This window comes from Gopherus flavomarginatus, chromosome 11 (assembly GCF_025201925.1).
Source record: "Gopherus flavomarginatus isolate rGopFla2 chromosome 11, rGopFla2.mat.asm, whole genome shotgun sequence".
In the NCBI taxonomy this organism is placed as follows: domain Eukaryota; kingdom Metazoa; phylum Chordata; order Testudines; family Testudinidae; genus Gopherus; species Gopherus flavomarginatus.
The window spans coordinates 307040-332025 of record NC_066627.1 but is presented as its reverse complement, the minus strand read 5'-3'; the positions used below and the strand labels follow the sequence as shown (position 1 = coordinate 332025).

The following is a 24986-nucleotide window of genomic DNA, read 5'->3' as shown; positions in this document are numbered from 1 at the left end:
CAATCTGCCCCCAATCCAGGGAATTTGGGAATGGCATATGGGGCAGTGGCTCCAGTCCACTAGTGGCTGTAGGGTGACCAGATGTTCCGATTTTATAGGGACGGTCCTGATTTTTGGGTCTTTTTGTTATACAGGCTCCTATCACCCCCCACCCCGTCTCGATTTCTCACATTTGCTGTCCGGTCCCTCGAAGTGGCTGAGGGTCATTAAAGCAAAGTTGCTATTTGACTGGCTCTGTAAAAGTATCTGGCAGTGGCCCAGGCATGTAATAGCGGAAACTCTGCAACATCGGGCACCAGCGCCCAACCCCGTTGTATCTTTTGTCAGAGACGCGAAGTGTCAAATGGGGCAGTGACTCTGAATCCCTTCTTGCTCCTGGTGCTGATTGTGCTGGGGAACGGGTCTGAGTTGGTGCTTGCCCCAGTGCCCTAGGGGGCGCTGTGCTGCAGGGAGCAGGGTGGGAGGTTCAGTAGGGGGCGCTCTCCCCTCACAGTCAGTGTTGACCCCAAAGCCCCAGGAGGGCACTAGGGGGCGCTGTGCTGCAGGGAGCAGAGTGGGAGGTTCAGTAGGGGGCGCTCTCCCCTCACAGTCGGTGCTGACCCCAAAGCCCCAGGAGGGCACTAGGGGGCGCTGTGCTGCAGGGAGCAGGGTGGGAGGTTCAGTAGGGGGCGCTCTCCCCTCACAGTCAGTGCTGACCCCAAAGCCCCAGGAGGGCACTAGGGGGCGCTGTGCTGCAGGGAGCAGGGTGGGAGGTTCAGTAGGGGGCGCTCTCCCCTCACAGTCAGTGCTGACCCCAAAGCCCCAGGAGGGCACTAGGGGGCGCTGTGCTGCAGGGAGCAGGGTGGGAGGTTCAGTAGGGGGCGCTCTCCCCTCACAGTCAGTGCTGACCCCAATGCCCCAAGGTGGTGCTAGGAGGCTCAATGCAGTCGAAATTTCCCTCTTTGAGGTTACACTTGACACTAACACTTTATTACTAGGGTGTGACGAACTGGGAAAGTTCTTAATGTTTTCTCTGAATACTGTGTTGGTGCCTCAGTGTCCCCATGGCAGTTCTTAAGTATCTGGCAGAGCAAAGGGCCAGTGCACCTAAATGCCTGGCACTCTGTCTCCTAGCAACTGATGGCCTGGGCCCCTCCTCTGCAAAGGTGCCAGCTGAAGGTGTTGGAGACAAAGGGATCAGATGACCTCCTGGCCCGGGAAAGGGGCTGAGGAGAGAGGAGAGGCTGGGAGGGGTTGTTAGTCTGGAGCTAGCTGGGGTCAAGGGTGGAGGGCAGACCTGGGGGTCTGGCTCACTGCCCCCCAGAATGGACCCAGCCGAGGGGTCCGGTTCTCTGTACCTACAAGCTCTGTTTTAGACCCTGTTCCTGTCATCGAATAAACCTCTGTGTTACTGGCTGGCTGAGAGTCACGTCTGACTGCAAAGTGGGGGTGCAGAACCCGGTGGCTTCTCCAGGACCCCGCTGGGGTGGACTCGCTGTGGGAAGCGCACGGAGGGGCAGAGGATGCTGAATGCTCCAAGGAGAGACCCAGGAGGTGAAGCCGTGTGAGCTTCTTGCCCTGAACAAGTCTGCTCCAAGGGAGAGGAGGCTCCCCAAAGTCCTGCCTGGCTTGGTGGGGAGCAGTTCCAGAGCATCGCCCGGGGACTCCGTGACAACTGGTGGCAGTGGTGGGATGTACTGCACCCCGTGAATGGTGCTGCTTGCAGTAAGTGACTGGGGAGCAGTAAAACAAAAGAGGGATAATGAGGACCAGGCGTGCTGAAGGCTCAGAGAGGGACGGTTTCAGGGGGCAGTTAACCTCTGGGAGTGTGTGACCAGCGAGAAGGACTGTTGGAGTAACGGGGTCCCCCTGAGGATTGCAGCGAGCAGTCTCAGGGGCGGAGGAGCTTGCCGCTCGACCCTGGGAGAGAGAAGGATTTTTGCAGTAGCAGGGTTCCCCGGGGGATTGCAGGAGCAGTCCCAGGGGCGGAGGAGTCTGCAGCTCGACCCTGGCAAAGAGGTGGTGATCACGAGAAGGGCTGGCACACCCGGGGTTCTTCCTGGAAACCATGGGGGAGCCAAGAGCACACAGGCCTGTGAGTCCAGAGCCACTTGGGAACGGTGAAGTGATGGCCTATCACCATCTCCTTGAGAAGGACATTATGATCCTGTGCACAAAGAGAGGGTTACGCATGGGGAAATTCACCAAGGCACAGTTAATCGTGCAGTTGGAGGAGAAGGACTGCTCTGAGGAGCAGATTCCTGGCCCAGATGGGGCTACAAGAGGATCTGAGAGCAGCTGGAGCATCAGCCAGGCATCCCCGGGAGTCTGGTCCCCAGTCAGACGAGGGTCTTCACGATTGGGTTCCCTATCAGGAGATTGGAGACGGATGGGATGGGAGCAGAGCCCGAGAGAGCGAGAGGACTGTGAGAGAGAGCAAGATCCCGAGGAAAAGCTGCAGGAGAAGCAGCAGCAGCGTGGACTGGTGATGGTGGATCAGAGAGACATAGGGGGCTGCCCAGGGGTTAGTGGGGAAACACGCCTGCGGGGGCGAGACCCTGGGACAGAGAGAACTGTGGTGGTGCAGCCCCAGATGCTGAGGGACTGTGGGATCTGGGTGAAGTTCCCTGGGGTGAAGCCCCTCGCCCTGCCTATGGCCCAGATCCCTGTGCAGACCCAGGAGGGGTTGGGCTGGCTGGTCGTTGGGGATCTCCAGGATATCCGCTGGGAGGCCCTGTTGGGGGGTGACTGTCTCCCCATGGGACAGGATCCAGGCCCCGCTCCTGTAACGGCTGAGGGTTTGAATTCAAATCCAGGGAACCAATTGGCTAGGATGGAAATGGTCAGTGAAAATGCAAATAACCTGGCTGGCAGGGAGGAGGGGCTGCAGGGCTCAGGATACCTGCCTACCTGTAACCAGCCCCCTGGGGCTGAGTGGGAGGGAGAGATGCTCCCCGCCCCCCTGCACACCGGAGAGGGGGCTCACACTGGCTCTGATGCTGTGACCAGAGCAGAGAGCTCGCTGCCTGCCCCCACTGGGACAGCAAGGGCAGCGCTGAGCATGGGGGGAGCTGAGACCCCAGCTGAGTGGGGGGACACCCAGGCAGGGCAGGTCTGCTGCCAAACAGATTTGCCTGGTCCAGACGTGCTGCTGGGAAGTGATTACACAGCAGGGAGGGAGCTACCAGGGACAGGGCTCAGCGGGGCTGTGACCCCAGGCCCAGCCAGCGAGAGGGAGCAGGTCCCAATCCCTGCCCCAGCCGCTGAATCCCAGACCGAGCTGCAGAGGGATCCCTCCTTGAAGAAGCTGCGGGAACTTGCTGGCCACAGCGCTGCAAACCCCCTTGGGGAAGGCTGCAGGGACAGAGTCCTGCAGGAGAAGGGATTCCTGTACCGGGAATGGGCTCCCCAAGGGGAAGTAGAACTGGGGGGAATCGGGAGGCAGCTGGTGGTGCCCCAGGAATCCACAGGGTTCTTCCCGTTCGAGCTGCTGGATGGGAGGAGAGTGAGGGGACCCCTGAACCTGAAGAGGGAGGATTGGATGAAGAAGGGGGAAGACCCCCGGGGGGATCTCTTCCCTGAGGTGGGAGACAATCTCCCCATCAGGTGTTCCCCATTCAGAGTCACTGGGAAAGCAGCCCAGAACCTGGAGAGAGAGGTCAGGAACATGCTGGCTTTAGATGGGATCCAGCCGTTTTACAGCCCATGGGCCTCACCCGTGGGGCTGATCCCCAAGGGAGACAGGATGATCTGGTTTTATGGGGGCTATCAGAAGCTTAAAGCCATCACAGTGTCCAAGGCCGACCCCATGCCTAGGCCTGGGGAGATTCTAGACAAGCAGAGGGCGATGGAGAACTTGGCCCTGGCAGACACTGATAACGTGTGCATCTTTAGCCAGACCTGGGAGGAACAGGTGTCCCAGGTAAAGAGGGGGCTGGGCTGCCTCAAGGAGGTGGGACTGACCTTAAAAGCTGGAAAGTGTAAGGGGGGATGGCAAAGGTGTTGTGTCTGGGCCACAAAGTGGGAAGCAGCTGCCCAAGCCCAAAGCTGGCCAAGGCCAAGAGGGGGGCTCTTAAGTGCTGGGAGAAGACCCCGTCCCAGTTTGAACCCCAGAGGTATTGGGGTAGCAAAAGGGTTCAAGCCGCATAAACCTTCCCACATGCGGCCTGCGAGTGCCATCAAGCACACCCAACCTAAGGGAGGGCATGAGACTGGACTGTCCTGGTGTAACTCACACCAAGGAATGGGAGAGATGCTGGGGCATCCATGGGAACGTTGGTGGGTTCGAACTTCCCCAGGTCACTGGCTGGAGTGACCTCGCTCAGTTCGGTCTCGAAGGGGGGAGAGATGTGACGAACTGGGAAAGTTCTTAATGTTTTCTCTGAATACTGTGTTGGTGCCTCAGTGTCCCCATGGCAGTTCTTAAGTATCTGGCAGAGCAAAGGGCCAGTGCACCTAAATGCCTGGCACTCTGTCTCCTAGCAACTGATGGCCTGGGCCCCTCCTCTGCAAAGGTGCCAGTTGAAGGTGTTGGAGACAAAGGGATCAGGTGACCTCCTGGCCCGGGAAAGGGGCTGAGGAGAGAGGAGAGGCTGGGAGGGGTTGTTAGTCTGGAGCTGGCTGGGGTCAAGGGTGGAGGGCAGACCTGGGGGTCTGGCTCACTGCCCCCCAGAATGGACCCAGCCGAGGGGTCCGGTTCTCTGTACCTACAAGCTCTGTTTTAGACCCTGTTCCTGTCATCGAATAAACCTCTGTGTTACTGGCTGGCTGAGAGTCACGTCTGACTGCAAAGTGGGGGTGCAGAACCCGGTGGCTTCCCCAGGACCCCGCTGGGGTGGACTCGCTGTGGGAAGCGCACGGAGGGGCAGAGGATGCTGAATGCTCCAAGGAGAGACCCAGGAGGTGAAGCCGTGTGAGCTTCTTGCCCTGAACAAGTCTGCTCCAAGGGAGAGGAGGTTCCCCAAAGTCCTGCCTGGCTTGGTGGGGAGCAGTTCCAGAGCATCGCCCGGGGACTCCGTGACATAGGGACCTTGTTGCTTTTCCTGAGAGCTAGCTCTGATATCCAGCCCAAACTCAGACTTAGCTTGTATCATTTTGCATTCTTCAGTTCACATTTTTGGTTTGAACTGGCTACAGGACTCTTCTTCCTCTACTATAAGGCACTGTTACAGTGCGCTGTTAAACAGCCACAGCATCCCACCCCAGAAGTGGCCACTCTAGAGCTGCCAATGAGGCATCTCACAGCTGGATTATTTAGCTAACATTTCTCAAGCAGTCTGAAGTCTTTTGATGAAAAGGCCTCAGGACTGGCAATCAATACAATTATTATTAATCATTAAAAGGATCAGGCAACAACTGCAAGTTCTGTTTAAAGTATTGCACAGGCTTTATACTGAAAAAAAAAGTATCAGTCTTTATTAACATTCAGCATAAATATATAACAGGTTTCCACAAAGGGAATGTCACGGAGTGTGGGGGAGTCCGGCCCTGCACCTCTCTTCCTGGGACCCACAGTGACTCTTAGCCAGCCAGTAAAACAGAAGGTTTATTGGACAACAGGAACACAGGTTACAGCAGAGCTTGCAGGCACAGTCAGGACCCCTCCACCGAGTCCTTCTGGGCTTTCAGGGTGCTTGGATCCCAGCTAGGATACCCTGAATTCCGCCCACACAGCCCCAAGCCCAAACTCAAACTGCTTCCCTCCTGCCACTCCCTTCCTTTGTCCCCTTCCCGGGCAAAGGTGTTGACCTTTCCCCTCCCTTACCTAGCTCAGGTTACAGGCTCGGGCAAAGGTGTTGACCTTTCCCCTCCCTTACCGAGCTCAGGTTACAGGCTCTGGCATCGTCCATCTCCTAAAGTCCTCCCCTGCTCTCCCACTCCCCACACAGACAGTCCCTACTGCATCACATCTCTCCCCCCTTCGAGACTGAACTGAGCGGGGTCACTCTGCCCAGTGACCTGGGGAAGTTCAGGGTCCCCTCTCCGGGACAACGCATCCGCTGTCAGGTTGGCACTTCCCTTCACATGGACCACGTCCATGTCATAGTCCTGCAGGAGCAGGCTCCACCTCAGGAGCTTGGCGTTGGCTCCTTTCATCTGGTGCAGCCAGGTCAGGGGAGAGTGGTCGGTGTACACGGTGAAGTGTCGCCCAAAGAGATATGGCTCTAGCTTCTTAAGGGCCCACACCATGGCCAGGCATTCCTTCTCGATGGCCGCGTAGCTTTGTTCCCGGGGTAGCAGCTTCTTACTCAGGTACACGATGGGGTGTCTCTCCCCCTTTTCATCCTCCTGCATTAACACCGCCCCCAGTCCCGTGTCTGAGGCATCGGTGAACACCATAAAGGGTTTGTCAAAATCTGGGTTTGCCAGAACTGGGTCGCTAACCAGAGCCTCCTTCAGCGCCCGGAAAGCCTCCTGGCACTGCTCAGTCCAGATCACCTTGTCTGGCTTCCCCTTTTTGCACAGTTCAGTGATGGGGCCGGCTATGGCACTGAAGTGGGGCACGAACCTTCGATAGTACCCCGCCATCCCAATAAAGGCCTGGACCTGCTTTTTGGTTTGGGGAGCAGGCCAGTCTCTGATCACCTCCACCTTGGCTGGTTCCGGCTTCAGGCAGCCGCTCCCCACCCGATGGCCCAGGTAAGATACTTCAGCCATCCCCACCTTGCACTTCTCAGCCTTTACTGTTAACCCAGCCTTTCGGAGTCGGTCCAGGACTTGTTTAACCTGGGACACGTGGTCCTCCCAGGTCTGGCTGAAGACGCAGATGTCGTCAATATACGCCACGGCAAAACTCTCCATCCCCCTCAGTAGCTGATCCACCAGGCGCTGGAAGGTGGCCGGCGCTCCCTTGAGGCTGAAGGGCAGGGTCAAAAACTCATAGAGCCCCAGAGGGGTGATAAAGGCCGATTTCAACCTGGCATCTGCGTCCAGCGGCACTTGCCAGTAGCCTTTGGTAAGATCCATAGTGGTGAGGTACCGTGCACCTCCCAGCTTGTCTAAGAGCTCGTCAGGCCTGGGCATAGGGTAGGCATCAGATACGGTAATGGCATTGAGCTTTCGATAGTCCACACAGAACCGGATTGACCCATCCTTCTTGGGAACCAGCACTACTGGCGAGGCCCAAGGGCTGGAAGACTGCTGGATCACCCCCAAAGCCAGCATGTCCCTGACCTCTCTTTCAAGATCCTGGGCAGTTTTACCAGTGACCCGAAAAGGGGAGCATCTTATAGGGGGGTGTGACCCGGTCTCCACCCGGTGGACAGTCAAATTAGTGCGTCCAGGCTGGTTGGAAAACAGCTGTCGGTACAGATGCAGCACCCCTCTGATCTCAGCGTGCTGGCCCGGGGTCAGTTGCTCAGAGAGGGGAATCGCCTCCAGGGGGGAACCAGCTTTTGTCCCAGGGAATAGATCCACTAAGGGGTCATCTCCCTGCCCCTCCCAATGTCCACACACGGCCAACACCACATTCCCCCTGTCATAGTATGGTTTCATCATGTTCACGTGGTACACCCGACGGTGATGTGCCCAGTTTGACAGCTCCACCACATAGTTTACCTCATTCAGTTGCTTGATAACCTTGAAGGGCCCTTCCCAGGCGGCCTGGAGTTTGTTTCTCCTCACGGGGATAAGAACCATCACCTGATCCCCGGTGGCGAAGGTACGGGCTCGTGCTGTGCGGTCATACCAGACCTTCTGCCTCCTCTGGGCTCGGGCCAGATTCTCCCTGGCCAGGCCCATGAGCTCGGCCAGTCTTTCCCGGAAGGTCAGGACATACTCCACCACTGACTCTCCCTCGGGAGCGGCCTTCCCCTCCCATTCGTCCCTCATCAGGTCTAGGGGCCCCCTCACCCGCCTTCCATACAACAGTTCGAAAGGTGAAAACCCAGTAGATTCCTGGGGTACCTCCCTGTACGCAAACAGCAGGTGAGGTAAGTACTTGTCCCAATCTTGCGGATGCTGGTTCATAAATGTTTTTAGCATCATCTTCAGCGTCCCGTTGAACCTTTCTACCAGCCCGTTGGACTGGGGGTGATACGCTGAGGCCCAGTTGTGCTGGACCCCACATTTCTGCCATAAGGACCGGAGCAGGGCCGACATGAAGTTGGACCCCTGGTCCGTTAAGACCTCCTTGGGGAACCCCACCCGGCTGAAAATTGTCATCAGCGCATCTGCCACTGTGTCTGCTTCGATAGAGGACAAGGCCACCGCCTCGGGGTAGCGAGTGGCAAAATCCACCACCACCAGGATGTATTTCTTCCCTGACCGGGTTGTCTTGCTGAGAGGTCCCACTATTTCCATGGCTACCTTCTGGAAAGGTTCTTCTATGATGGGTAAAGGCCTCAAAGCCGCTTTCCCCTTGTCCCGGGCCTTCCCCACCCTCTGGCAGGGGTCACAGGATTGGCAGTACTGTCGGACCTGGGTAAAGACCCCAGACCAGTAAAAGTTCTGTAGCAGCCTCTGCCTGGTGCGCCGGATTCCCTGGTGCCCTGCGAGAGGGATGTCATGGGCCAGGTACAACAGCTTGTGACGGAACTTCTGGGGAACCACCAGCTGCCTCCTGTTCCCCCATGACTCTACTTCCCCTGGGGGAGCCCATTCTCGGTACAGGAACCCCTTCTCCCACAGGAACCTCTCCTTGCAACCTCTCCTCATGGTCTGTACCGCACTAAGGTCAGCCCGGTCCCTGTGCTTCCGCAAGGAGGGATCTTTCTGCAACTCGGCCTGGAACTCAGCAGCTGGGACAGGAATGGGGACCGGCTCTCTCTTGCTGGCTGGGTCTGAGGCTGCAGCCTCTCTGCACCGTGCCCCTGGGCGTTCCCCGCTCCCTGAGTTAGGGTCCTGCACCTCAGGTCGAGTACCTTCCCCGTTTTCGGGGTGCAGTGCCATTTGCCGACTCTGACTACGAGTCACGACCAGGGCACTCTGGGTGTTACTAGGCCAGTCCTCAAGGTCCCCTCCCATTAACACGTCAGTGGGCAAATATTGGTGTACCCCCACATCCTTGGGGCCCTCCTTGGCCCCCCATTTCAGGTGTACCCTTGCCACGGGTACCTTGAATGGGGTCCCGCCCACGCCCATCAGGGTCAGGTAGGTGTCGGGCACCATCCGATCTGAGGCCACCACCTCGGGCCGGGCCAGCGTCACCTCTGCGCCCGTGTCCCAGTACCCAGTGACCTTCCTCCCATCCACTTCCAGGGAAACAATGCACTCTTTCCGGAGGGGCAGCCCCGCGCCCACCCGGTAAACCAAAAACCCGGAACCGGGAGCATCCACAGGTGGTATGTTGCCAACCCCCCTTTCCTGGGAATGTAGCCCCTCCTCCGATTGGGTTTTTACCCAGTCCACCCTCTGCGAGTTGGGTCTGCTTGGTCTGTCCCTGAGCTTGGGGCACTGGGCCCGTATGTGACCTCGTTGGCCACAGCGATAGCAGCCCATATCTCGTGGGTCCCCTTGAGTGGGTCGGAGGGACCTGCCGCTGGATGTTCCCCTTTTGGGGGGGTTCTCCATAGGCCCCCTTTGGGAGGTCCCATGATGACTCTCTCTCTGCGTTGAGGCAGGCCTGCTCCTTCAAGACTCCTCCCTGCCATCCCCTGCCCGACTGTCCACAAATTGGTCGGCCAGCTGGCCTGCATGCTGTGGGTTCTCCGGCTTCTGGTCCATCAACCACAGCCTCAGGTCGGACGGGCACTGCTCGTACAGGTGCTCCAGTATAAATAGGTCAAGCAGGTCCTCTTTAGTTTGGGCCCCAGCTGTCCACTTGCGAGCATACCCCTGCGCCCGGTTGACCAGTTGTAGGTATGTAACCTCACGGGTTTTACGCTGGCTCCGGAACTTTTTCCGGTACATCTCAGGAGTCAGCCCAAACTCACGGAGCAGGGCCTGTTTGAACAGTTCGTAGTCCCCTGCCTCCACCCCTTTTAGTCGGCTGTACACCTCCACGGCTGTGGAGTCCAGTAAGGGGGTGAGAACTGCGATTCTGTCTGCAGGGTCAACACTGTGCATCTCGCAGGCATTCTCAAAAGCCGTCAGGAAGGTATCTATGTCCTCCCCCTCCTTACGCCGGGGCAGCAAGTGCTTATCAAAGCTCTTTGTAGGCTTGGGTCCCCCCTCACTCACCGCAGCCGGGGCCTCACTTCTCCTCAGCCGGGCCAGGTCCAGCTCATGTTTACGCTGTTTCTCCTTCTCCTCCCGCTCATGTTCACGTTGTTTCGCCTTCTCCTCCAGCTCTTGCCACTTTAACTCGAGCTCCTCCCGTCTCAGCTCCCTTTCATATTCCAGCCGCATCCGCTCCACGGATGCCGAGCGTTGCCGGGAGGATCCCCTGCTGGGGGGTGAGCTTCGCCGTGAGGCTCCCCTGCTGGCCGGGGGTGTCACGGTGCCCTCGGTATACACTGGGCTCCTCCCCACCCTTCCTCTACGCCTAGGAAGGGGGGGTCTCGGGAAGCCCTCGTCTGCCGGCTGACCACTCCCAGCAGGGACAGTCACTAGTGCCTGCGCTGCATCTGCTCGGCTGCTTCCCTCAGAGACAGGGCTCCGTTCAGTCATGCGGTCTCCCTGCTCCGGCTGGGCAATCAGCTGGTCCTTGCTGAGCCTCCCTGGGTGCAGCCCCCTCTGCTTACACAGCTCCACCAGGTCACACTTGCGCCGCTTGGCATACATCTTCCTGCTGGCCACTCACAGGCAGGGGTGCTCGCCGCTCCCCACAGTTTCCAGGGGGACCCCTAGTGCACCAGCCCTTCGTGAGGTCACCACCTCTCTGCCAGGGTCGAGCTGCAGACTCCTCCGCCCCTGGGACCACTCGCTGCAATCCCCCGGGGGACCCTGTTACTGCAAAGTCCTTCTCACTGGGCACACACTCCCAGGGGTTAACCACCCCTTCGTTTTACTGCTCCCCAGTCACTTACTGCAGGAAGCGCCGTCCACGGGGTGCAGTATCTCCCGCCGCTGCCACCAGTTGTCACGGAGTGTGGGGGAGTCCAGCCCTGCACTTCTCTTCCTGGGACCCACAGTGACTCTTAGCCAGCCAGTAAAACAGAAGGTTTATTGGACAACAGGAACACAGGTTACAGCAGAGCTTGCAGGCACAGTCAGGACCCCTCCACCGAGTCCTTCTGGGCTTTCAGGGTGCTTGGATCCCAGCTAGGATACCCTGAATTCCGCCCACACAGCCCCAAGCCCAAACTCAAACTGCTTCCCTCCTGCCACTCCCTTCCTTTGTCCCCTTCCCGGGCAAAGGTGTTGACCTTTCCCCTCCCTTACCTAGCTCAGGTTACAGGCTCGGGCAAAGGTGTTGACCTTTCCCCTCCCTTACCGAGCTCAGGTTACAGGCTCTGGCATCGTCCATCTCCTAAAGTCCTCCCCTGCTCTCCCACTCCCCACACAGACAGTCCCTACTGCATCACAGGGAAAATGTGCTGCAGTCATTACATCTAGGCTTCAACACTCTTTATCTGAGCTATACAGACAGGGGCGGCTCTAGACATTTCGCCACCCCAAGCATGGCGGCATGCCACAGAGGGGCGCTTTGCTGGTTGCCGGTTGCCGGTCCCGCGGCTCCGGTGGACCTCCTGCAGGTGTACCTGCGGAGGGTCCATTGGTCCCGTGGCTCCACCGAAGCCTCGGGACCAGCGGACCCTCCACAGGCACACCTGCGGGAGGTCCACCAGAGCCCTGCCTGCCGCCCTCCCGGCAATCGGCAGATCACCCCCCACGGCATGCTGCCCCAAGCACGCGCTTGGCATGCTGGGGCCTGGAGCCGCCCTTATATACAGACCATGAGGTATGGATTCATCAATAGATTCAATATTGTTCGCAGTGTTGTAGCCTGGTGGTCCCCAGGTCTGGGAGAGAAAAGGTGGGTAAAATAATACCTTTCATGGGGCAACTTCTCTTGGTGGAGGAGACAAGTTTTCAAGCTAAGCAAAGCTTTTCCCAGGTCTGGAGATGGGAATCAGTGTCACACTGCTAAATACAAAGGACATGGGCCCAGATACTCCCACTGATTTCAATGATCTGGACTTGTATTATTGTTATTGATTTTATACGGGAAGTCGCTCAGATACTGCAGTGATAAGTAATAGAATAAACAGGGCCCTTACATGACCGGGGAGGGAGGGGAGGGGAGGGTACACTTTACCAGGGCCCAGAGGTCCTGGGGGGCCAGCCTAGGCTGCAATCCCCATTACCATGAGGAAAAATTTGAGGCTAAATTGTAGATCATGCCTGAGGATATTTATAGAAACTTATTTCCCTGTATCTATGTATCAATTGTCCAGATCTTGTGAGATTTGCTGGAGCTAATCAGAAGCAGCCTCCAGCCACATTCTGAACAGTGAGTTGCTGGGCCTCATGCCCTCCTCTAGAATAGAGAACGTGCTTGTGCCGTTACACTAGGACACGTAGTTTGAGACTGAGAAACAGAGTCTTGTGCTCCTCTGTGTGACGTGGCCTGTTGAGATAAGAACTACCAGTCCCAGAGTTCCTTGTGCACAGGCAGGAGGGAGGGACAGCTGGTGGCGGGGCAAAGCACCATATGACAGTGGGAGCCAGTGCTGGTGCTTCTTCTGGTAGGATTTACAGGCCCAAAATATCTGTGAGTAAGTGTCTAATTCACTCACAGTCACACATACCGAGGGTGTCCAGATGTCCTGATTTTAAGGGGTCAGTCACATTTTTGGGGACTTATTCTTATATAGAGACCTATTGCCCCCCACCCCTGTCCCATTTTTTCAGAGTTGCTATCTGGTCACCCTACACACACCCTATACTGCCATGTCTGGTGGTGGCTCTAAATACAAATCAGGCAGCCAGAAATGTAAGGAGGTCAAAGAAAGGGAACTATCCTCCAGGTTTTCAAATCAGACAAGGCCTTTCTGCAGTCAGGCAACATACTAACTAGGGAAGCAACTGAACAAAATAAGATGAAAATGCTTTCAATATAGAGACTGTGTCTGTGGCACTGGCAGCTGATGACAAAGAGAAGCTGCCAGAACATGCATCACGTGACTCCAATCTAATGCGTGAAGATAGTCAAGTAGCATCAGCATTAGCGTCACTCCGTTCAGAAGGTTTACAAGACGCAGGAGAAAATCGAGCTCATGAGATTGTATGCCGTGAGGGATCGCGGTATGTGTATGTACATGGGTACATGTATGTTTCATGTTTGTACTGGGCCCCAAAAAATTATGCTTGGGCCCTGAGAATAAAACCGTAAGGAAGGTAACACAGGCAGCTGCAGCAATAATTAAAATGCTCAGTCTGTCATTTCTCTTCAGGTTCTTATGTCATATGAGACACTTTATCCTAAGGAGTTCACACACGTGGTTGGAGACCGCTTGAAATGAAATAGTCACTTCACACCTCTGCAGGCATAGGACAAAGGAAGGCACCACAGTATGTTACAGCCAATTGTTGTAATGAGCCATAAACCCAGTGACTCTGCTTGCTGGGATTCCCTGCAAGACCTTTTCCACTCGGCTGACCCAGAAGAGCTTGACACTTCATCCAGCTCTCTGTGATCCAAAAACTCTCTTCTACTCCAGATCTCATCACTCAGGTCCCTTTATTCAGCATACAGCAAACCTACACTGAGTTGATCTGACTCAAGTGTAGAGAGTGACATACCACACATCCAAAGTTAGACAGCCAGCATCTTCCTTTAAATACGTTATATATATATATACACTCAAATGACATTGCATGTACTGTACATTGCAACACATGTCTGGGGGTTGGCTTGGTTACTTTGCAGCATGCTCTGTCCAAGCATTGTCCACACTCAACCAACTCTTTACCTCATCTCTACATTCCTAACTTATCTTGTCCACGGTTATCTCCTTTGCAGTGAATGGGCGTCCTTGGGTGTTCTCCCTCTTATCTGACCTGACTCAGAAACTTACTTATTTTATTTAGCCCAGACATTCTGTTTTCAGCCTAATGATCTGTTTACCTCCCTAATTCTATCCTCCAAGAAATGAGACCTGCTTCCATGTGTTAATTACTCATGTCTGGCCAGGCCTCAGCTACATATCCCTGCTTCTGTCTTTCTCTTTTATATTAGCAGTCGTTTCAGCTGCATCATCTTTCTCCCTTTCTGGACTCTCTTTTTCAAGTTTACCCAGCAACACAAACTCAAGACCACAGAAGTTGTACTTATTTGAACCACCTTCAATATTAGCTTTAAGTACAAACCAGAGTGCAAGTTCAGCTCCTCTGGGACAGCGCACTAGGGGCAATTGCACTTTATAAGCTTGCTTTGCTTTTAAAGCCTCCGTTGGTAATTGTAACTTCGCTTTTTATTTTAATGACAGTATGAAAAGATTGTAAATATAAAAATCTTTCCACTTATCACCCCAGGAAATTGAGGTGTGAAACAGAACCTGGGCCAATTGGAATAACATTCCCTGCTCCATACCAGACATGATTCTCTTCAGTCATTACATAATACTCATTATCAAGAGCATAGGCAGTTTTTACTTACCAACGTCCCAGTGTCTCAACCACCCTGTGCAATTTGAAGCCTGTTCCCCTAAAGTGAACCCACATGCCGGCAACTCATTCCACCTGCACTTGTAACCATCCCCCAGGGACAAACAGATGCACGAGTCTGGGACTTTCCAGACCTTGCATTGTCTTGTAACACTACTGGGGGAGGCAAAGCAAACTTCTTCCACACCATAGGAGCTGTAGCGCTTTCCACATTGAACTTCATGGCATTGGACCCTTGTTAATTTTCTGACCCTGGACCTCCCTTCTACCACATTTTTATCTTTTCTGTGGTGATAAAAGAGGGCAGACTTTGTTCTCTGCCACTTAAGGCCTCTTTTACTTTACATAGCATATATTTCCCATTTACTGAGCATCATTGGCTTTGCTTTTTACCTTTCATGATAGGAAATGAACTTTAATTTATACATTAAAAACACATTTACAACATCATACATACAAAACAGTTAATAACTTACTGAATTCTTTCAAAACACAGTTAGAACCCTTGCTCATGCAATGGATACCGTATGTCTGCTGCTAGCTTCAGTTGAAATGCTTGGTCATGTTTCCACAGCATCTCTGTCAGCTTGGTTTCAGAGTGACTGTCATACCAGTTCCCATTTCACGCTCCTTCCAGTTTAACTGGTGTTTCACTGTGGCAGCCTTATGCATTTTAAAAGTTTATTTTTTTGTCCATAAAGTACTTTCCGTTGTGTTTTTTAACCATTTTTAACCAAACTCTAGTGACTGCAGATAGGTGGAATTCAATAGCAGTTGGCACATTCATAAACTATACATTGTTAAACAACATTTTCTCCATAGATTTAACTCCAAACCACTCATTGGATTTGTTTCCAATCTAGGGCATTTCAATCTTTTGTATAATTGCTTCATATTAATACAAATATTCTTTTTCCGTTTACAAATCACTTCTTAATCACATTTACTTTACACTGCAGATAAACAGATCGCTTGGAGAAGCGTGATAATGATTAAGCTCCACTTCTTATATTCACTGATCTTTCTTGGTGCCAGGTTGATTTCTGCTTCCAAAGCGCAGCCATTTGCAAAAAAATACAGCCCCTTGTGGCTCCTCCTTGGAGTCCCTGTAGGATTTTGTGTTTCCCCTTTTATGCTGTACACTCATGTCCCGAGGGAATGCACCTTCCTTCCACAGTGCAATACTTACCCTTCATTTGCCATTAAATCCTGTTAGCTCCATGTCTGATCTATCAGGCCTCGTCCTCAAAGGAGACCTGCACAACTTGGGAACCTCAAGTCATAACGCAGCTGGACACTAAAGAACAGGGACTTATATGGCTCATGACAACAATTTGTAAAACTCTGTTGCCTCTCCACTCTGCTTTGCCCTACAACTGCAGAGACATTAATTGCCCTACATTGCATTTTAAGTGGTGTCCTACAACATGCGTGACCCCTTATGCTTAGCTATAATAACCTTAGTCCCAGATTTGGACCTTAGCGTCCAAGATATGGGGGTTAGCATGAAAACCTCCAAGCTTAGTTACCAGCTTGGACCTGGTACTTGCTGCCACCACCCAAAAAATTAGAGTGTTTTGGGGCACTCTGGTCCCCCTGAAAAACCTTCCCTGGGGACCCCAAGACCCAAATCCCTTGAGTCTCACAACAAAGGGAAATAATCCTTTTTCCCTTCCCCCCTCCAGGTGCTCCTGGAGAGATACACAGACACAAGCTCTGTGAACCCAAACAGAGTGAATCTCCCTCTCTGTTCCCAATCCTGGAAACAAAAAGTACTTTCCTATTCCCCCCAGAGGGAATGCAAAAATCAGGCTAGCAATCCAACACACAGATTTCCCCGATTCCTTCCTCCCACCAATTCCCTGGTGAGTACAGACTCAATTTCCCTGAAGTAAAGAAAAACTCCAACAGGTCTTAAAAGAAAGCTTTATATAAAAAGAAAGAAAAATAAGTACAAATGTTCTCTCTGTATTAGATGATACAACACAGGGTCAATTGCTTAAAAGAATATTGAATAAACAGCCTTATTCAAAAAGAATACAAATCAAAGCACTCCAGCACTTATATTCATGCAAATACCAAAGAAAAGAAACCATATAACTTACTATCTGATCTCTTTGTCCTTACACTTAGAAACAGAAGACTAGAAAGTAGAACTACTTCTCCAAAGCTCAGAGAAAGCAGGCAGCCAGGAAACAAAGACAAAGACACTCAAATCCCTCCACCCAAAGTTGAAAAAATCCGGTTTCCTGATTGGTCCTCTGGTCAGGTGCTTTAGGTGAAAGAGACATTAACCCTTAGCTATCTGTTTATGACATTAGCAATCTGTCCCTTCCTGATATTTAGCTGTGACACTCTGGTTTCCTTCTAGAGAACTGAGGAACAGCTCTGTGAGACTGTGAAACTAGAAGATATTACCTCGCTCATCCACCTTGTCTCGCTCCGATAAACAGACATTCAGCTGGAATTCTCAAAGGTGGCTAAAGGAATCGGACACCCTGTCATTAACAGATAGTTAAGGGTTAATGCCTCTTTTACCTGTAAAGGGTTAAGAAGTTCACCTAGCCTAGCTGACACCTGACCAGAGGAACCAATGGGGGAACAAGATGTTTAAAAAAGAAGGAGGGAAGTTTTCCTTTGTTGAGAGTCTCAGTTTCAGCCGGAGTGAAAAAGATCAAAGAGCCAGCCTCTTATCAGAGTAGTAAGTTTTAGAAAGGGATAAATAGGTTTATGTTTATTTTCTTTGTAACTTGTCTTGGTACCATTAAGGGAATTATCAAAATTGGGTATTCTTGTGTGTATTAAAGTTTTTGCCCAGGGGAACATCCTCTGTGTTTTGAATCTGTTGTCTGTGAGTGTAGCTGGTATGCTAATCTCTCCCAGAGGGTTTTCTTTTACCTTTCTCTTCTTTAATTAAAAGCCTTCTTTTTAAATACCTGATTGATTTTTTCCTTGTTTTTAGATGCAAGGGGGTGGATCTGGATCTACCAGGAGTTGGTGGGAGAAAGGAGGGGGATGGTTAATTTCTCCTTGTTTTAAGATCCAAGGGGTTTGGATCTAGGTTCACCAGGAAATTGGTGAAGTTTCTCAAGACTACCCAGGGGAGAAAGGTAGTGCTTGGGGGTGGTGGCAGCGATACCAGATCTAAGCTGGTAATTAAGCTTAGAAGTGTCCATGCAGGTCCCCACATCTTTACCCTAAAGTTCAGAGTGGGGAAGGAACCTTGACACACCCTATGGAAATTCGGCATTTATCTCTCTCGGGATTCTTTGAAAGTTTCAAGTATCAGAGGGTAGCCGTGTTAGTCTGGATCTGTAAAAGCAGCAAAGAATCCTGTGGCACCTTATAGACTAACAGACGTTTTGGAGCATGAGCTTTCGTGGGTGAATACCCACTTCCTCAGATGCATGTAATGGAAATTTCCAGGGGCAGGTATATATATGCTAGCAAGCAAGCTAGAGATAACGAGGTCAGTTCAATCAGGGAGGATGAGGCCCTGTTCTAGCAGTTGAGGTGTGAAAACCAAGAGAGGAGAAACTGGTTCTGTAATTGGCAAGCCATTCACAGTCTTTGTTCAATCCTGAGCTGATGGTGTCAAATTTGCAGATGAACTGAAGCTCAGCAGTTTCTCTTTGAAGTCTGGTCCTGAAGTTTTTTTGCTGCAGGATGGCCACCTTAAGGTCTGCAATAGTGTGGCCAGGGAGGTTGAAGTGCTCTCCTACAGGTTTTTGTATATTGCCATTCCTAATGTCTGATTTGTGTCCATTTATCCTTTTCCGTAGAGACTGTCCATTTTGGCCGATGTACATAGCAGAGGGGCATTGCTGGCATATGATGGCGTATATTACATTGGTGGATGTGCAGGTGAATGAACCAGTGATGGTGTGGCTGATCTGGTTAGGTCCTGTGATGGTATCGCTGGTGTAGATATGTGGGCAGAGTTGGCATCGAGGTTTGTTGCATGGATTGGTTCCTGAGCTAGAGTTATTATGGTGCGGTGTGCAGTTACTGGTGAGAATATGTTTCAGGTTGGCAGGTTGTCTGTGGGCAAGGACTGGCCTGCCACCCAAGCCTGTGAAAGTGTGGGATCATTGTCCAGGATGGGTTGTAGATCCTTGATGATGCATTGGAGGGGTTTTAGCTGGGGGCTGTATGTGATGGCCAGTGGAGTCCTGTTGGTTTCTTTCTTGGGTTTGTCTTGCAGTAGGAGGCTTCTGGGTACACGTCTGGCTCTGTTGATCTGTTTCCTTATTTCCTCGTGTGAGTATTGCAGTTTTGAGAATGCTTGGTGGAGATTTTGTAGGTGTTGGTCTCTGTCTGAGGGGTTAGAGCAGATGCGGTTGTACCTCAGTGCTTGGCTCTACCTACGCTACATTGATGACATCTTCATCATCTGGACCCATGGGAAGGAGACTCTGGAAAAATTCCACCATGATTTCAACAGCTTCCACCCCACCATCAACCTCAGCCTGGACCAATCTACACGGGAGGTCCACTTTCTTGACACCACGGTGCAAATAAGTGATGGTCACATTAACACCACCCTATATCGAAAACCTACCGACCGCTATGCCTACCTTCATGCCTTCATCTTCCATCCCGGGCACATCACACGATCCATTGTCTACAGCCAAGCACTGAGGTACAACCACATCTGCTCTAACCCCTCAGACAGAGAGCAACACCTACAAAATCTCCACCAAGCATTCTCAAAACTACAATACCCGCACGAGGAAATAAGGAAACAGATCAACAGAGCCAGACGTGTACCCAGAAGCCTCCTACTGCAAGACAAACCCAAGAAAGAAACCAACAGGACTCCACTGGCCATCACATACAGCCCCCAGCTAAAACCCCTCCAACGCATCATCAAGGATCTACAACCCATCCTGGACAATGATCCCACACTTTCACAGGCCTTGGGTGGCAGGCCAGTCCTTGCCCACAGACAACCTGCCAACCTGAAACATATTCTCACCAGTAACTGCACACCGCACCATAATAACTCTAGCTCAGGAACCAATCTATGCAACAAACCTCGATGCCAACTCTGCCCACATATCTACACCAGCGATACCATCACAGGACCTAACCAGATCAGCCACACCATCACTGGTTCATTCACCTGCACATCCACCAGTTTAATATACGCCATCATATGCCAGCAATGCCCCTCTGCTATGTACATCGGCCAAACTGGACAATCTCTATGGAAAAGGATAAATGGACACAAATCAGATATTAGGAATGGCAATATACAAAAACCTGTAGGAGAGCACTTCAACCTCCCTGGCCACACTATAGCAGACCTTAAGGTGGCCATCCTGCAGCAAAAAAACTTCAGGACCAGACTTCAAAGAGAAACTGCTGAGCTTCAGTTCATCTGCAAACTTGACACCATCAGCTCAGGATTGAACAAAGACTGAGAATGGCTTGCCAATTACAGAACCAGTTTCTCCTCTCTTGGTTTTCACACCTCAACTGCTAGAACAGGGCCTCATCCTCCCTGATTGAACTGACCTCGTTATCTCTAGCTTGCTTGCTAGCATATATATACCTGCCCCTGGAAATTTCCATTACATGCATCTGAGGAAGTGGGTATTCACCCACGAAAGCTCATGCTCCAAAACGTCTGTTAGTCTATAAGGTGCCACAGGATTCTTTGCTGCTGCACCCCCATGTGTCCTTGAAACCCCTGTCCACATATGTCCCTCCACCCCTACTCAGACACTCCCTCTCCCCTCCCTATGTGGCCCTGCACCTCCTCCCCCTGTCCCTGTGTGGCTCTGTGCCTCCACCCACCCTCCCATCCCTCTCCCTATGTGTCCCTGTTCCCCCTCCCTGTCATCATGTGTCTCTGTGCCACCACCCAACAACCCTTTGTCCCTATGTGGCTCTGTACCCCCTTCCCCTGACCCCATGTGTCTGCCCCCATCCATCCACTCCCTTGTCCCTGTGTGTCCCTGTATCCCATCCTCCTGTCCCTGTGTGTCTCTCTGTCTGCACCCAGCCATCTCCCTCTTCCTATGCGGCTTTGTTCCCCAGTATCACAGAATTCCCCCAGGAATACCATGATCTTGTTGGAGTTGGAGGGCTACTGTACTGATGCTGTACTGCAAAAAGTGATGAGAAGTGATGCCCAGGGCGTATGCTGCCCTCTGTCTGCATAGCGGTGAATTTCACCCTCACACATAACCACACAAGGGCACAAACACATCCCTGTGCACTGAGATGCAGCGAAGGGACAGGGGAAGAGCAGGGAACAGAAACCAAGGCCAAAGCTCTGTTGGCTTCCAAGACCTCCAGCTGCATGTCTGGCACAGCTTACTCCTATTTCACACCCCTGGGGGGAATTCTCTGTCTTGTGTCACACGGCAGGAGAGCCTAGACGAGCATGAATGTCCCCTCCCCCCAAACAATGTCGGGGTCAGATTCTCAGTTGATAGAAATCTACACAGCTCCTTTGATTCCAGTGGAGTTACTCTGATTTACATCAGTGCGTGCGGCTGAGAGAGGAAACAGCCCCAGGGAATCCAATGGAGTTCCCCAGGAATCAGGTCAGGAGGAGCGGGAGCAGAATCTGGATCCCGGTGGAGCTGGGGATCTGGCCCTCTCAGTTCAATGGTGCTACACTTATTGATGCCGGTGGAGGACCTAGTCCCGGGGGTCTATGAGCATTATCGAAAATGATGCAGAATCTCCATTAATTGGTGACTGTGCTGAGGTCTCAGCCTGGGAGCCTGGCAGGGATTCAGGGCCCTGGCCCCGATGGGTTCAAAGGGGATTTAAAGACCAGGGAGAGCCATAAGGAGGCTGGAAGCTGTGAGAAAGCTGTGGGGCTCCGCCGCAGAGTGGGGTGATACGCTGTGGCAGCCCTCGCTAGCTTCGGAGCGGATTAGGTCTCCGGGCTGGATACCAAGAGCCCAGGCTGTGCACCTCTCCTGGGCGATGGGCCGTTTGGGATAAGAAAGCTGGATGGTGCTACAAAGGAGTCAGGGCCGTGGAAAGAAAGGAAGAATTCCAGCCAGCTGGAGCGGCATCTCCCAATGCAGCCAGTGTAAGACTCCTGCTTTGGTAAAGTTCTTCTCACTCGGTCCCTCAGTCTCTGCCTTTCTCTGAATCTGCCAGGCTCTGTCTCACTCCGAGGAAGATATCATCTCGATATTTTCTGTAGAGAGAAATCAATCCAGCCATCCATCCTTCTCTGTGTGCCTGCCTGCCAGTCTATCTGTCTGTTGTGTAGCTATCCTTTATCTCCCTCTCCCCGTGTGTTACAGCCCCAACCCGCCAGCGTCTCCCCTTCAGCCCAGCCTCTCCTGCACGGGGAAAACTCCCTGGCAAAACATAAACGGACACTTTGTTATTGTCCTTCAAATATCACCTTAAAAATCCCTCTGGCAGGTTATCCACAGAGCCCAGGCTGCTGATCACAGCCGAGCAGAGACAAGCTGCAGCCGGGGGCACTGGAATAATTTGTACAGTGGGGGTGCTGAGTGCCATTGAAACAAACTGTGAATGCTGGAAATAATGGAAACCACATCCTGGGAGGGGTGCAGCCACACACATCCCAGCACCCTAAGTTCCAGCACCTCTGGTTGTGGCTATTCCCCTTCTCCGTCTTTACTTTTCCTTCTCTCTCTAACCCCAATCCTCCCACTCCGAAAAACAAAAAACAAAAAACCACAGACATGATAAACAAAGCTAGGGCAATTCTTCACAACATTCATTGCTTTGTCTGTTCCTTCCTCGTCCTCTTCCTTAAGACACACACGCAGCAGCCCATGTGTTTATAAGAGCAAAACCCTTCACTGCACACACGGCTTCCCTCTGCAGAGAGGCTGAGAGAGAGCGAGCAAACAAACCACACATGGGAAATGTTAGCCACAAAAGAAAGGCTCTAAGGTAGTGTGGTGATAAGAGTGGGGAAAGGGCCTAGATAGAATAGAACTGAAGCAATTGGAATAGGACAGGAGAGAAGAATAGAATAGAGGTCCCCTTTGTCTGTTTGTCTCTGGACTGTAAGATCTTCAAGGCAGACATTTTCTCTTTCCATGTTCATCACCAGCCAGTGAGGCCATGTCCCCAACTGGCATTACAATGATAGAAATAGACACCACTCCTAGTGAGAGTAAGTCATGGGGGCAGCGGAAGGAAGGGTGACCATTGCAGCTTTAGGTTGACAGGTCTTTTGTTTCAACTCACTAGCATTATTTCTCTCCCCATCCACAGGAAAGAGTCCCTCGTGGGGCGGGTCAACCACACTATGGTGACTCATTTCGTCCTCTTAGGGATCCCCAACACCGATGGCCTCCAGACCATCCTCTTCATCACCTTCTTAGCCTTCTACCTCTGCACGCTGCTGGGAAACCTGCTCATCTTCTCAGCCATCCTCGCCGATGCCCACCTGCACACCCCCATGTACTTTTTCCTCTGCAACCTCTCCATCGTAGACCTTGGATTCTCTTCCATCAGCACCCCTAAATTTCTGGTCAACCTCTGGGCGAAGAGTAGAACCATCTCTCTAGGCGGGTGCATGTCCCAGGTCTTCTTCAATCACTTTCTGGGCAGCACCGAGTGCCTGCTCTTCACTGTCATGGCCTACGACCAGTACGTGGCCATCTGCCACCCGCTGCGCTACCTGCTTATCATGAACCGCAGAGTGTGCGCCCTCCTGGCCACTGGCACCTGGATCGTCAGCGCCTTCAATGCCACCATCCTCACCAGCCTGACCTTCACACTGCCCTACTGTGGGTCCAACGTGGTGGAGTATTTCTTCTGCGACATCTTCCCGGTGGTCAAGCTGGCCTGTGCGGACACGTATGTCGTCAAGACAGTGAGCTTCACCAATATTGGGGTGGTGCCTATGACCTGCTTCCTCCTCATCTTCGCCTCCTACGTCAGGATCATCTACTCTGTCCTGAAGATGAACTCGGCCAAAGGGCGGCGCAAAGCAGCCTCCACTTGCGTCTCGCATCTGGCGGTGGTGACGCTGTTCTTTGGGCCCTGTGCCCTGGTCTACACGCAGCCCCAGCTAAGCAAAAGGCTGGTGATCCCTGGGCAGATCTTTGGCAACGTGGTTACGCCCATGCTGAACCCAGCCATCTACACGCTGAGGAACAAGGAGGTGAAAGCGGCACTGAGAAAACTGAGAGGGGGTCAAACACCTGCACCTTGATGTGCGGCAGCTGCAGGAGTAGCATGTGGGTCTGCTTGGAAATACATCGACAAACATCTGCATGGCGGCTCCGTGGCTCTTGTGAACCTCTCTGTCTCTCCCCATCCCCACACAGCTCCCATCTATCTATGTGGATCTCTACAAGTCATAGAAATGTTCCTAAAAAGTACCTACCTAAGGGCAGGCACAGTCAGTCTGCACTAAAATTAATAGGAATTGGAGATCCAAATCTTGTAGCTGACTTATCTACATAGCTTGAACTCTTTAAGTCTATAATTATAAAGAATGTTTTCTCCTCCTTCAATTATTCTAATGGCTCTTCTCTGAATCTTCTCCAATTTATCAACACCCTTCTGGAATTGTGAACACCAGAACTGGACACAGTGTACCACCAGGAGTCACACCAGTGCCAAACAGGGAGGTAAAATCACCTCTCTGCTCCTACTCGAGATTCCGGAGTTATGCATCCCAGGGTCACATTAGCTCTTCTGGCCCCAGCATCGCACTGGGAGCTTACGTTCAGCTGATTCTCCACCATGACCCCGACATCATTTTTAGAGTCACTGGACCCAGAATAGAGTCCCCGCGCTATAGGCACAGCCTCGGTTCTTTGTTCCTAGATGTACATACGTATGTTCAGCTGCATTAAAATGCACATTGTTTGCTTGCGCCCCTTGCCTAGCGATTCTGATCCCGATTGGAGAGGAGATCAGAGGAGCTATTCCAGGGTTGGGGTATGGAGGGAGGTCAGTGGAGTTTTCCCAGGGGGAGGGGGGAGAACACTGGTGTTAGCCTAGGGTTAGCGTTAGGGGCAGGGAAAAGGTCAAAGGAATTCTGCTTGTGTTGAGATAGGGCTGTTGGGTGACACTAGGTTCAGGTGATGGATGAGGTCAATAAAAAGTTACCCAGTGTTTGGGTGAGGCAGGAAGTGAATACATTAATGCCAGGATTTATGAGGGCTAGGCAGGAAGTTATACAAATGACGTCATCTCTTTGGGGCTGAGTTCCCCAGCTGAGACAATGTGATAAAAATTATTCCTTTCTTCCCCCCCACCCCCGGTTTCCGTTGTAAGCTCTTTAAGTCAGGGGCTGTCTCTCGCGGTGTGTTGGTGCAGCACCCATTGCAGCTGGGCCTCCAGGCCTCTCATACAACAGAAATAATAATGTATTTTTCTGAATTATCACTGTGACACCCTGACACCCCAATATTCACCACTGTCATGTAATTCAGATATGTTTTGTACAAGGTATGTCTTGTAAGGCGTCATTCTAAAAGTCTTGATCTGCTAGACATGAATATCTCATTGGACTGTGTGTGCTACTGTCATATGTGAGGTTATGA

At 52.3% G+C, this 24986-nt stretch overlaps 1 protein-coding gene across 2 annotated transcripts in view; it reads left to right on the top strand.

Moving 5' to 3' along the window:
• Nucleotides 1-23793, top strand: part of LOC127031394 (putative olfactory receptor 10D3) — a 60775-nt gene extending 36982 nt beyond the window's left edge. Inside the window, exons 1-2 of one of the 2 annotated variants that reach the window (XM_050918162.1) lie at nucleotides 11673-11761; nucleotides 22699-23793. In XM_050918162.1, the coding sequence (XP_050774119.1) occupies nucleotides 11697-11761; nucleotides 22699-23644 (1011 nt within the window). In that variant the 5' untranslated portion in view covers nucleotides 11673-11696 and the 3' untranslated portion in view covers nucleotides 23645-23793. Of the gene's footprint in view, nucleotides 1-11672; nucleotides 11762-22698 lie in introns of those variants that run through there. The other variant, XM_050918164.1, reaches the window with a different exon arrangement.
• Nucleotides 23794-24986: the final 1193 nt, after the last annotated feature.